This window comes from Equus quagga, chromosome 15 (assembly GCF_021613505.1).
Source record: "Equus quagga isolate Etosha38 chromosome 15, UCLA_HA_Equagga_1.0, whole genome shotgun sequence".
NCBI lineage: Eukaryota > Metazoa > Chordata > Mammalia > Perissodactyla > Equidae > Equus > Equus quagga.
Window position 1 is genome coordinate 63,788,673 of NC_060281.1, and position 13,806 is coordinate 63,802,478.

At 45.1% G+C, this 13,806-nt stretch overlaps 1 protein-coding gene across 4 annotated transcripts in view; it reads left to right on the forward strand.

Annotated features, from left to right (window-relative positions):
- The window catches only part of GOLGA3 (golgin A3), a 46,664-nt gene that overhangs the window by 7,186 nt on the left and 25,672 nt on the right, over window positions 1-13,806 (forward strand). For 2 of the 4 annotated variants that reach the window (XM_046639636.1, XM_046639635.1), the window contains 5 exons: window positions 840-1,118; window positions 3,737-3,849; window positions 8,620-9,278; window positions 9,738-9,849; window positions 11,968-12,274. In XM_046639636.1, coding sequence (XP_046495592.1) covers window positions 840-1,118; window positions 3,737-3,849; window positions 8,620-9,278; window positions 9,738-9,849; window positions 11,968-12,274 — 1,470 coding nt within the window. Of the gene's footprint in view, window positions 1-839; window positions 1,119-3,733; window positions 3,850-7,342; window positions 7,436-8,619; window positions 9,279-9,737; window positions 9,850-11,967; window positions 12,275-13,806 lie in introns of those variants that run through there. The other 2 variants (XM_046639637.1, XM_046639638.1) reach the window with 2 other exon arrangements.

Here is a 13,806-nt window from a genome sequence, read left to right on the forward strand (position 1 = left end):
TGCTGCTCTTGGGAAACCCCCGCACGCCTCCTCCCTCCCTCCACATCTGTCTTGTTTCTTCGACTGCGGACTGACTGGCCCAGCAGGGTGAGGGAGCAGGGAAAAGACTAAAAATTATTTAATTGTAAGAAGTCTTTCTTCCTTCTTTCTTTTTGATAAGGAAATAGGTTTTAGTTATTGTATAAACAAGTCTATGTATAGTAATGTCAGTGGGTGAAACTGAGCTTGATGCATGAGTGCATAGTCATCATTGGTTAAACTTGGGTTTTATCTAATAAGTGTTCATCGAGCGGAAGCACAGACTCGGGGTTCTGTACTCAACTTTGCCATAGTTGTTCTGATCAGCAAATCTGCAAATCTAACCTCTTTGCCTTATATTTTTCATTTTGGAGGATAAACTTATGCTTTGAAATCACTTTGGAATCATCCCTTCATAAATGTGAGTCTGTGACTCTGATTAGCACTGGCTGCTGTTACCAATGCGTGTTAGGAACGTTGTCCACTATGTATTAAGCATTTGTTTTCTTTTGATATTTTTAAAAAGACTTTGATAAGATTTCTCGTTGATCTTATTTAAATGAAAAGGAAACATTACTAGTTAAATTCTACGACCATAGTGTGGGAGTGCAGGTATTCCACAGATAAGGATGACTTGTCCCACGTCACCTGCCCACAGGAGAAGAACCAGGACCTGCTCTCCTCTCAGAGTGAACAGATTTATAGGATGGGGAGATGGTTCATGCTCACGATTCTCTTTTGTCCTATTTTAGTTGTGTGTCTGAAAAACAACATGATCTAGTTGTTAAAACTGTGATGGCCCAGCATGCCCTCTTTTCCAGGTGCCATTGTCGAGGTCAGCAGAGCTTCAGATGAAGGAGAGAGCCTGGATGTACCTAGCAAGGGGGACGTCTGTCAGAACGGGCCACCGCAACAGTTCCCAGACCCTCTGTCATCTCCCGGTCCCACCACAAGCCCATTGGGTCCTGATGCCTCTCCAGGTGTGGCTGGTTTCCATGACAACCTAAGGAAGTCTCAGGGGACTAGTGCTGAGGGCAATGTTAGAAAAGAAGCCTTGCAGTCTCTCAGACTCAGTCTTCCTATGCAAGAAACGCAACTGTGTAAGCATCTGTTCCCTCCGGGCTTTTCCTTGCTCTCTCCCAACCCTCCTCCTGTGTCCCTTGTCACTCACCACCCTTCAGAGGTACATGCCCTGACTGGCTCGCTGCTTGTCTCCCTGCCATTCAGTGTTTTATCACGGTGGTGGGTTGTGCATTTAACAAACAGCTCCATTTTAGAGAGAAAATATACTTCTTCATGGTCCGATATTGACAGTGGTGCTCAAGGTCCAGATTTAAAGGGCCTGTATGTGCATGTCTCTTGTCACCCTGGATGGTGAGCAGGCAGTCAGTGGGAAGTTAGTCTTGACAGTTAAACTTTGAAGGCTTTCTCTTATGAATAATATTGATGTTTATTTTGTGCTGCTCCCTGGGGACTCAGGGGTGAACAAGTTGCAGACTGGCAGCTTGTGAGCCCTGGAACCCTCTAGGCCTTTCTCTAACACTTGTGTTTTCATACAGAGACATACATGATTTTACATAAGGGGATCACCTCACCCATGCTGTTTTTATCCCTCCATCCCCCTTCGGTACCTCCTCCCCACCCATCCGGGTCAGCCGCATTCTCACATGATTCTTTACAGGCCTCTCTAAACAGCTAGGTTTTTGGTCATTGTTTTTTAAAATGGGATTATATTGATCACATTATTACATGTTTTTCTCACTGGTGCAGCTCCAAATTCCTTCTTTGAAGGCTGGTCAGGAGCCCCAAGCGTGGCTGGCCAAGTCTCTGCAGCCATTGCGTTGGCCACGATGCTGGTGCTGCAGTGAGCACCTCACTGAGTGTTAGTGAGCACCTGTCTGCAGCACCAGAGCCTTATCTCTGTGGGCTTCATTCCAGATGCAGAACTTTTGGTCAGAAGCAACGGGCATGTTTATTTCCATCACGTGTGGCCAGATTGCCCCCCTAACAACCCGTGAGAGGACACTGTCTCCCACCCCTACAGCACAGACATCCTTCCTTTTCTGTTTTTACCATTCTGGTGGGTGTGGGAGGTGCTTCCTTGTTACTTTAATTTGCTGCCTGCCCTCCGCTGGTTACCAGAGTGTTTGAGCCTCTCGTGATCTCAAGATCATGAGATGCTCATTTGGCTGTTCTTTTCTGTGAATTGTCTGTTCATATGTTTGGCCCATGTTTCTTTTGGACTATTTAACTTTTTCTTCACAGGCATTATTTTGTTAGAGCTGCAGTGCATTTTAAACATTTCTGTAAACTAACTGTCAACATTTAAGTCAAGAGACGTCATATAAGAGTCTGGATTCCTGATCTGAGGGATTCGTGAGCTTAGCCCCAGGTGCCCACACGGCAGCAGCCTCAGCTGCCAGCGGCCGTCCTGGTGGGTGTTTTCCCATCACCTGGCCCTGCCCATCCTGACGGGTGTTCACCCATCACCCAGCCCTGGGGCTGTGTCTCTGGTGTTGACTTTGCTGATTTGGGTTCCCTGCCTGAGGCCATAGGCCACTGGGTTTCTGCTGTCTGGGTTTCTTAGCCTTGTGAAAAGAACTAGAGGCCTTTTCCATGATAGACACAAATTAGTGAAGACATTGATGAATTCCCGGTGAAATTCTTGGCAGCTGTTTGGGTTTTAGGGATTATTTAAAACAACAGCTGCTTATTTCCTCAGAAACCACATCTGAAGATGGTGCCATCTATAAAGTGGTTAAATTATGACATTTGTCTCTTCTCATCAGCGTATTAGCTGACCCACCTCAGCCCTCAGCAGGGTTCCGTACACACATTTGCTGTAGGTGAAAGGACCCTTTCACTCACTGTTCAGCCCTTTTATTACCAAAAATAGAAGATTTGGGTTTTAGATATTTCAAAATCTGTTATAAGCCAAAAATTTTCCTTTCCCCTCCTGTTCTTGAGTGAGGCCTCTGGACTGGAATCGCCTCTATCAGGAAACGGGTAACAGCCCCAGGCCCTGGGGGGATGACTGCTCAGCCTTTACTCTGTGATCCTGAGGGGGTAACTGTGAGCAGCTTTTTCCTTAATAAATAATGTCTGAGTACTCTTGTGATTTTGCACACCTTACTATAACATGACTCTTTATTGCAGGAGTTCAAATATAATTTGTGGATCAAATTATGTCCCTCATTGCAACTGCATAAAGAAAGCCTGTTTGGTATCGTCTGACTGTATGATAGGCATGTTCTTGTTCCCCATCACTGGGTGTAATTCCATCAAGACTGCCCTTCACGTGTTCCTCTGTAACATCAGAGAGCAGAGTAGAGCTTGGCGAGAGCCAAGGACCCTGAGCCTCAGAGCGGTCAACACTGGCACTGACTTAAAATTCAGTTCTTTTGTTACTAAAAGGCACAAGTTGTCCATGTCCTGTTTTACCAGCTGGATGCCCTAGGGAGCGATGCACTTGTGGCTGAGCACAGACCCTGTGCTTGGCCAGTGTGTCTTCTACCAGATGGGTCCTGTCTGTGGCCAGTGTCTGAGGCTCAAAGTTTTCTTTCCATCTGGAAATAGTCTTTTCAAACTAGACAGCCGTGTGTTGTTTAGAAGCTGAATCATATTAGTAATTATACAGAAAACAGCCAAGCTGCTATTCTGATTGGTCCTCTGTGCCCAGAGCTTTATGTGTTTCTAAATGGCCATTTCCCCATTGCAGGCTCAACAGAGTCTTCACTGCCCCTCGAGAAGGAGGAGCAGGTCCGACTTCAGGCTCGGAAACGACTGGAAGAACAGCTCAAACAGTACAGGGTGAAGCGCCAGCAGGAAAGAGTGAGTCTCCCTCTCTGCACAAGCTAATGGAAAACTTCATGTGTGAAAGCAATAATTAGTCAGATGTGATTCTAGGATCTGCTGTTTAATTCTCTGCTTCTCTGGAAAGATCATTTCTCTTGTGTAGTTCCCACCCTTTGGGAGATTCCAGCAGGGCTCTGGTTCCTGCCCCTTCTGGTCCTTCCCTTGGAACAAGCATGTTTTCTCCTAAATCTGCCGTTGGAAAAGCGGAGACAACAAGTACTTGGGTATTGTTGCTCCCTGTACTTGAGCAGCCAGTCCTAGGTTTCACTTGTTACTGTGTGAGTGATACGGTTTCCACTGAAATTTGCCACATCCGTATGATAGGCTAACGTCAGTTTTACTCAGGTGTAAAGCTTTTTAGGATGCTAGTGAAAGCAGTCTCTTTAATCCCATCGAGTGACTCTAAATAAGGAGGGGTATCAATATTCATTTCACACTTCCTCCAGCTTTTCTGTGGATTTGAAAAATTTCAAGTTAAAAGAATTTAAAATTAAAATAACGTTTAAAAATGCTTTCAGTGAATGATTTAGTAGTGATGAGTCCCTGTCAGGGTTGGCCGTTTGTTTTTCCAAGAGGGAACCATGGCTTTGTGGATGTCTCTGCTTCGAAGCTGGTGTAAACAGACTGGAGGAGCCAGCACAGGCTCTGAACCGACAGAGGCTCCTGCCTGGTCACGGGCTTCCAGGGACCTACTTAGTGGCCCACGACAAGTTATAATGATAGTAATTATTATTTGCCAGGCACTGTGTTAAATTCCCCATGGACTTTATATAATACAAATGTTAACAACAATCACGTGAAACAAGTGACATTTTGGAAGAGGAGACTGAGGCTCGGATGGGTAAGGATCTTGCTGGAGGTCAGTCGGTGGTAAAGTGGCAGAGGGATATGCAGACTAGACAGCATCTGTGTGCCAGGGCCTGTCCACGCTCTGCCTCTCAGAGGCCTGCATGGCGAGTCCCAGGCTTTGCCTGGGTGGTCCAACGTTAGGCAGTCAGTGTGTCAAGAGTTCAATGTAAAATTACAAATGTGAAATCATTTCCTCATCTTAAAAAATTATATATATGTATAAATATAAAAAACTGGTAGTTTAAATGGAAGGATCCTTTCTTAGTCCTTGGTGAGATAACCTCTCTCAAACTGATGGAAATGCCATGTTCATCACAAACTGGTCTGCCTGACTTTACAGTCCCCTCACCCTCAGCCGTCCCCACTGAGGGAGGCAGGCAGCAAGGTGCCAGGTAAGTGAGCCATCACCTGTGCCCTCCCCTAGAGACCTTCAGGGCAGGGCCACTGAGGCAGAGTGCAGCTGGGAGGTGCCGCCCTGCTCCCCACGACCTAGTGAGGAATGTTCTTCACTGAAGCTCAGAGCTGAAGTGACCACCAGAGTCAGAGGTGCCACCAGCCGAGCTGGGGTTTGAACCTGCCTATCTGAGCACAGAGCTCTGCTGCGCTTGTGAATGGAGTGCACAATGCTCGTCACCAGTCAGCACTGTCTGTCAGTTTTAGAATAACACAGGATTGCCTAGTGAGGTTTTCTGTAAGTCCAGGTTAGTTTAAGATGGGAGAATCTGTCGACAGAACTCGTTATAGTAGTAGGTCCACGTGAAATGACTTAGGATCATCTCAGCAGGTGCTGAAAAGGTATTTGATAAAAATTCAGAACTCTTGATTCAAAAAATGCAAAACGGGCTGGCCTGGTGATGTAGTGCTTAAGTTCCTGTGGTCTGCTTTGGCAACCTGGGGTTTGTGGGTTTGCTTCCCTGGCACAGACCTACACACTGCTCACCAAGCCGTGCTGTGGCAGCGTCCCACAAACAAAATAGAGGAAGATTGGCAACGGATGTTAGTTCAGGGCCAATCTTCCTCACCAAAAACAAAACAAAAAAGCCACACAAAACAAGCAAAAACTGCTAAACTAGGAGTAGGAGGTTACTTCTTTAGGACTATTTCCTTAATGTGAGGAATGTTGTTCAGACCTCATATTTAAATGGCATAGATGATGTGTAAAAGTCCTCTCTTATTTATAGTCTGATAGATGCTTTGAGAGCATCTTCATGTGTATACCTTCGCACACAGATGATGCTTGGTTTTATGTAGTAGGACACCCTCTCTCACTAACCGTGTCCTGAGTGCCTCTCCATGGGCACAGTGGAGACCTGCTTTCTGTGTACGTAATAGCATTTCATTAACCAACCCGTAGTGATTAATATTTAGGTGGTTTCTAATTTTTTAAATTGCAAACAATGCTTCAGTGAAGGTTTTGTGTCTTGGGATGCTTTTGTAGGTAAATCTTTTTCTTTTCTTTTTTTTTTTTTTTTTTTTGAGAAAGATTAGCCCTGAGCTAACTACTGCCAAACCTCCTCTTTTTGCTGAGGAAGACTGGCCCTGAGCTAAGATCCATGCCCATCTTCCCCTACTTTATACGGGACACCTACCACAGCATGGCTTGCCAAGCGATGCCATGTCTGCACGCAGGATCCAAACCGGCAAACCCCAGGCCACTGAGAAGCGGAAAGTGTGAACTTAACCACTGCACCACCCGGTCGGCCCTTGTGGGTAAATCTTTAACTGTCAAGTTATTGGGTAAAAAGTTTTATATATTTGTTATTTGATATTTATTGCCCTCTGAATAGGCTGGACCAGTTTACACTCCAGTTAGGAGCCTATAAGAATGCCAGCTTTCTCATCTTTGACAGCTTTAGAAATAACAAAAATTGAATTTTTGTCCTCAATAGGCAAAAAAAATAGTATCTCCTAACAGTGAACATCTTTTTCATGTAGTGGCTGGCTGTGTGTCTTTGTCAGTCTCTGTCCATTTTTCTATTGGTTATCTTTTTGCTATGTAGGAGCCACATCCAAGGAAATCATCCCTTTTTAGTATTTATTGCAAATAATTTTTTCCCGGTTTGCTACGTCTTTTGACTTCTGGTATAATTTTTTTGCTGCACATCAGTTTTAAATATTTACAGTTAAATTTTTCAATCTTTGCTGTTACTTCTTTTGGGATTTATGTCATATTTCAAAAGGATATCCCCGTTTGAAGACTATAAAAAAATTCACTAATGTTTGCTTCTTATACTAAGGAAATAAAGACATAATAATGTAAGATGGTATAAAAAGTATTAAAAAGTTGGGGGTTTTTTTGCTCTTTAATCCGTTTGACATATTTTGGATGAAAGCAAGAGGTGGGAATTAGCCTTTTTTGGATAGCTGGTCAGTTACCGTGAATTGCTTGTTCCAAAGCTACCGTATTGTGGTTCTTCTGGGATGTCTACAAACCACACCTATACTTGGGCTGACTTCTGGGCTGCGTTTTGTGTCATTGGCCTGTCTGCTGCCTTCCTAGCTCTCAGTGAGTCTAGTGGTAGCTTTAAAGTGATGTTAACGTTGGTGGTCCAGTCTACCCACAGCCCCACACCCTTGCTCTTCTAGCTACAAGCATACCTTACTTTATTGCATTTTTTAGAAGACCATTCACCAGCAAAAATGATTACTACTTGCTGAAGACTCAGAAGATGGTGATGGCATTTTTTAGCAATAAAGTATTATTTAAATTAAGGTATGTGCATTGTTTTCTTAGACATAATGCTATCGCATGCTTAATAGACTACAGTATAGTATGGGAAACCAAAAAATTCATGTGACTCGCTTTATTGTGATATTTGCTTTATTGTGGTGGTCTGGAACTGAACCCAGAATATGTCCAAGGTATGCCTGTATTCTTGCTTATTTGTTCTTCCAGTTGCATCCTAGTATCATTTTGAGATGTTTCTCATCCTCCCCTTTGTCCCCCTGCCCTGCTGGGATTGCATTGACTTTGTAGAATAACATAAGATTGACTATTTCTCTGTGAGAGTCATGTTGAAATAGCAGCAAGGAGCACTGTCTTCCTTCATGCCCAACCTCATTCAGGGCCAGTTGAGAATTTCTAGCTAACATGATAATAGAAGAAGAAGTAAGAGACATAAATGTTGAAAAAGAGGAGAATATTATTGTTGTTTGCAAGTGTTGGAAACACCCTGAAAAACTCTAGAGAACCAACTGAAAAAATTACTATTATAAATTTATAAAAATATTATAAAGTTATTAAAATAATTAGGGTTCCGAAAATTGTCAGTTTAAAAATGCGAATTTGAAAAATCGTGTTATCCTAACATGACCAGTTATGTAACAGGAAAAGATAATATTTATAATAACAACAAAATGATAAAATATCTAAGAAATTAAAATGGCAGTAAAAATGGCTTAGAATCTAGGTGAACACTACATAACTTCCTTTGGTGAGGGACATGCAAGCAGATATGAATAAATGGAGGAAAGCAGCTCATTGTCCCCTAGGTAATTATAAATTTAAGGTAGTTCTAATTCAACAGGACTTTTTTTTTTAACTTGAAGAAAATTTTCAAGTTTATCTAAAAGAATAAACATGGGAGAACAGCCAGGAAAATTTTGTAAAGGAGGTATGATGAGGAACGGCTTGCTCTGATAGATATTTGACAGTGTTATCAGGTCACAGTTGTTAAAGGCCTGTGCCTGGGCTGGTCACTGGGATGTGACGTGGAGGCAGTGAGACTGCAGAGGGTAGACGGCCTGGGTGGAGCCGGGGTGGGGAGAGATGTCGTGGAAGGGTGCTCTCTTTATCCACAGAGGGAAGATAATTGGTGCAGCCTTTCTGAATTGGCAGTTTTTGAAGGCTCCTTGTCAATTATAAACACAATTTTTGTGCTTTTGTTTTCTTCTCAGTCCAGTCAACCTGCAACTAAAATGAGACTTTTTAGCACACTTGATCCTGAACTTATGTTGAACCCAGAAACCTTACCAAGGGCCAGTGCTGTGGCTATGACAAAAGAATATTCCTTCCTGCGCACCAGTGTCCCTCGGGGGCCAAAGGTGGGCAGCTTAGGGCTCCTGGCACATCCTAAGGAGAAAAAAAGTTCAAAATCAGGCAAAATTCGGTCTCTGGCTGATTACAGAACTGAAGACTCAGATACTAGGAATTCTGGTGGAAATGTTCCGGCTGTGGACTCTGCCAGGGGTTCCCTGAAGCAGAACCGAAGCAGCGCTACATCAGTGGTGTCTGAGATCAGGCTGTGTCCTGAGGCAGACGACCGCCTGGAGAACACTTCTCTGCCAGGAGACAATGCATCTGAGGCTGATGGGAACGAGAGTGACAGTTCCTCCTATAGCAGCGTCTCCACCCGTGGGACACTCGGCCTTCTGGCGAACACTGTGGGTACACGAGAAGCCTCCTATGTGGTCAACGGCCAGGAGATTGCCGCTGGTGCCCTGGGCCATTTTCCCTCCATCACAGATGTCCTCCAGGCTGCAGCAGCTGAACACCAAGACCAGGGGCAGGAGGTCAACGGGGAGATGCGGAGCCGGACAGACAGCATCTGTAGCAGGTGGGTGATGTCTACAGACCCTGCTCTGTCGCTGGAGCTGGTGATACACTGTTTTTCTCCCTTAATTCCATCCTTAGTCTTTAGCATTTTATTTGTACACAACTCTCTTGCTTTGTAAGAAATGGAATTAGATCTAATCAGTAATTGTCTGTAATATTAAGGTATCCTGTCTTCCAGTATTTATATAGACCTGTCTCTCAATCCGTACAGATACTTAACCTGAGCTGACATTTCAGTAAGGATGTTCCAGCCCCATCGTGGCTGAAAATGCCCACTGGGTGGGGGTGTTTATTAGCATTCATAGGAGCTTTAGTTCTCTACTTTAATCTTTTTATTTAGTTTTTAGAATGTTGGGGAGAGTAGCAGGAGTGTGTGGAATTTGGAGAACATGGACAGGTTTCGGGGGATGATGATTCCTCATATTCCCACTGCCTCATCCTTTGTGCCTTTGTCCTCCAGCGTGTCCGTGGAAAGCTCTGTTGCTGAAACTCATGATGAAATGTTGCAGGTTCTTAAAGAAAAAATGAGACTTGAAGGGCAGTTGGAAGCTTTATCATTGGAGGCTAGTCAGGTAAGGGATGTTTGGTGGATGTATTAATGTGCTGTGTCTTTGAAAAGAATGTGCAATTCCTGTTCTTTGGGTACAAAGTTTTAGATGTCTTTGAGAATATCGTCATCATTGTCACCATCAGCCAAGTTTTCTGTATCCTCACATTTTTCTACTTGATTTGTCAGCCTCAGAAAGAGGTGTGTGTTTCCTGCTCTTGACTGTGCATGGCTCACTTTCTCCGTGTGTCACCAAAGGGATCTGCCTGGAATATTTCCTAGCTCTGTTGGTAGATACCTAACAATCCATAATACTTAAATTCTTTTGGTGGATTTCACCTTTTTCTCGCATGGTAAAATTGTCATCTTTGCCCCTTTAATACTTTTTGCTGTGGGTTCTGCTTTTTCTGATGGGAATTTTGCTTTATCTGGTTAGTATATGCCTGAAAGATAATTTTCAAGCCCTGAATTTTCAGCTTTATGTCAACACAGTTGGTCAGTTCGGTTGAATTGGACTGTGTACATTTGGCATGGAGAGCCGGAGACGTGCACACAGTCACAGAGAGGTGTGATGTTGCAGCAGGAGAGGGTTTCTTTCAGGAGCGCACACTCAGATTGGGGCAGGGGCGGTGGGGGTGGTGGCAGGAAACTACTCGCACCGAGAATAGCTCACTCAGCTAAATGCATTTCTCATATTTGTTGTGGCTTTTTTGTTCGATGTGGTCCTGGGACACAGACCCACCACTTTGTGTACATAAAACTGTTGATTGAAGAGGTGATTGCAGGGGCCAGCCTGGTGGCGCAGTGGTTAAGTGTGCACCTTCAGCTTCAGCAGCCCGGGGTTCGCCAGTTCAGATCCCGAATGTGGACATGGCACCACTTGGCAAGCCGTGCTGTGGCAGCCGTCCCACATACAAAGTAGAGGAAGATGGGCACGGATGTTAGCTCAGCAAAAAGAGGAGGATTGGCAGATGTTAGCTCAGGGCCAATCTTCAAAAAAAAAAGAAGAAGAGGTGATTGCAGAGGTTTCAAGGTTAATTTTGGTTGTACCTGATTATCACTTTCCATCCCACTTTAGAAGGTCACCTCATCCAGTGTGTTTTCATTTCATGTGCACTTTCACCCCATAAGAATCCTAGAACCTTAGCTTTTACCTGACTTTACCTCCTTATCCTCCGGGGATGCTGATCTGCTCTTCACTTGTGTACAAACCAAGATCTTGGTGGGCTGTTATGGGTATGATACTTTCTGGCATCTCTGTATAAGATACTAATTACACTTATTGTGAAATTTCATTGCATTTGCTCACTTAACTGTGTCTTGGGCATTTGTTCTTCTATTTGTTGAATTTGTTGTTTGTCCTCATGATTTTGGTTTTCTCCTAATGTGTGTAGATGTGCCTCTGTCTGCTCATCTTTGTATTTTGGAATTTCCTTGCATACCCCTGACAGACTGACTGTAGGATGGGTGTGAAAAGCTGACTGGTGGACAGGCACGTGCCCTTTGCTCCTCTTTTTGTGGACGTTCTCTGCTGCCCTGGGGCTTCTTGAGGCCCCACCTTTCCTCTCACTGCTGCTTTATCCTGCAGGCAGTGGTCCCTGTGGTCCTGCCACCCAGCCCTGGACGGTGCCTCTGGCTGCTCTGTGCCCAGCAGCCCTGGAGGAGCCTCAGAGTCCCTCCGGGGTAGCAGCAGCCTCTCCCTGCAGAGATGTTCTGCCACTTCTGTTTCCTAGATCTGTCTCGGACTGCTCTCCATCTTTGAGGGGTCCCTTACCACTCTTGCATGTGCATACTTGTGTGCTTTTTTGTTTTTTTAACAACTATGCTTTCCAACATCCTCGTGGGTGAATGGGTGCCTGCACAGCTCTCCACAGTTGTTGCCCTGCTCAGGTGTTGGCTTGCGGAAAACAGATTCTAGTTCCCCCTCCTGCCTCTTGGGCCCGTTTGGCGAATCTGCCTTCTTTTGGGATAACCATTGTGTAAGAGTGACTGAGTAGTCTGGAAAATGTGGTGCTTTTCTGTAAAGTTCACCTTCGGACACCTTTCTTTGTCTCCTGGTTTGTTTTGGCAGCCCTCTTAATACACAGGATGGAAGTGACTTATTTTTCTGAAAGTCAGTGTGGCTGTTTGGGGATCTTTTCAGGCACTTAAAGAAAAGGCAGAGCTGCAGGCGCAGCTGGCTGCCCTGAACACAAAGCTCCAGGCGCAGGTGGAGCACAGCCACAGCAGCCAGCAGAAGCAGGACTCGCTCAGTTCGGAGGTGGACACCTTGAAGCAGTCCTGCTGGGACCTAGAGCAAGCAATGACCGACTTGCAGAACATGCTGGAAGCCAAGAATGCCAGCCTGGCGTCCTCCAATAGCGATCTGCAGGTGGCAGAGGAGCAGTACCAAAGACTCATGGCCAAAGTAGAAGAGATGCAGAGAAGCATCCTCAGTAAGGACAACACAGGTGAGTGGCTCCTGGTGGTCTGTGTTTCTGTGCCTTAGTCCTGTGGAAGTGCCCAGGGAGTTGGGGCCCTGTGGTGGAGTTCCTCTTACCTGCTCTGGGGACTGACTTTTGTCATATTGATGTGCTGGGGGTTGTAGGATTGTGTTCCTTCTTATTTATATGTGAGGTGTCTACTTTTTCTGAAGTAGGTGTTGTCTTTGGTTGAGCTCATGGACTCCTGTACATTTTTGCATGCACATCAAGGGGAGCAGCTTAGGTCTTAGAAATGGACTTGCGGGGATGGCCCCATGGCCAAGTGGTTAAGTTCACGCACTCCACCTTGGCGGCCCAGGGTTTCGCTGGTTCGGATCCTGGGCGCGGACATGGCACCTCATCAGGCTATGCTGAGGTGGCGTCCCACATGCCACAACTAGAAGGACCCATAACTAAAATATTCAAGTATGTGCTGGGGGACTTGGGGTGAGAAAGCAGAAAAAAAAAAAAGAGAAATGGACTTGGGACCTTAATAGTCAGTAGTTCATTCCCATTCATCCTGCCTTCAAAGTCCAGTGTTGTTCAGGGGGCTACAGCTGCCTGCTTATTCCACTGAATTTCACGTTTTATTTAAAATATTTAAAAGCAACTTTTAGGTTGTTGATTAGGAAACCTTTATTTTTCCTACCCTGAGTTCAGCTTTTTGGTCTAGCTGGATCCCTGTGGGAATCACCTATGGAATGATGGACAAATGGAATAATGGAGTCAAGGAGACCTTGGTGGCAGGCCATGTATGGAAAACCTGTGTGGTCCTCTCCTCATGTGCTGTCTCCTCATCCTGGGGGTGTGTGCTCTATCCTCCGAGTTGATGCTCCATGCCCAGCCAGGTGCCAAAAAGACTAGTCTGCCTGCTCACATTTCAGGTCGGCTGCCAGGAGGAGGAAAGACAAGGAAGCAGGGATGGGGAGACTGAAGATCAGAGCCCGAGGGACGATCAGTTGGCCCAGATCTCAGATCCTCCAGTGCAGGCTGGACAGATGAGGTTCTTCTGGCAGAGCTCTGGGCCCTCTGAGTGACGACAGTGGCTAGTGGGGCTGCTGTGAAGGATCACATCTGCCAGGGTGGTGTCTTGGCCGGAGGCTTGTGAGACTGGGTTTCAGATCTGATGACATAAAAGAAAAAGTGACAAACTGCTGTCACAGAGGTTTTATCCTGATATTAGAAAAAAGAAAGTGCCAGCTGAGAAACAAAATAGATGGTTTTTACTCTTTGAAAATTTTATGATGCCCAGTCTCTTAAGAAAATTATAAAACCCAAAAAGTTGTGAACACCAAGGTAATTTTGTAACTCTGGTTGCAAGGCCTGACCTGACCAGAGCTCATCTGACCTACACTCACACAAAGCCTCAGGCTGATTTCACAGCACAGTGCAAACCTCCACATGCTGAGCTGAAGATATCTCTGCCCTGTGTTGGATTAGGGGTGCTGAGTGGTAGAATTGGGGTACAGGCAGTGGATTTGGGGTATGAAGTGATGGCTTCTATTGCCTTTCTAAAATCT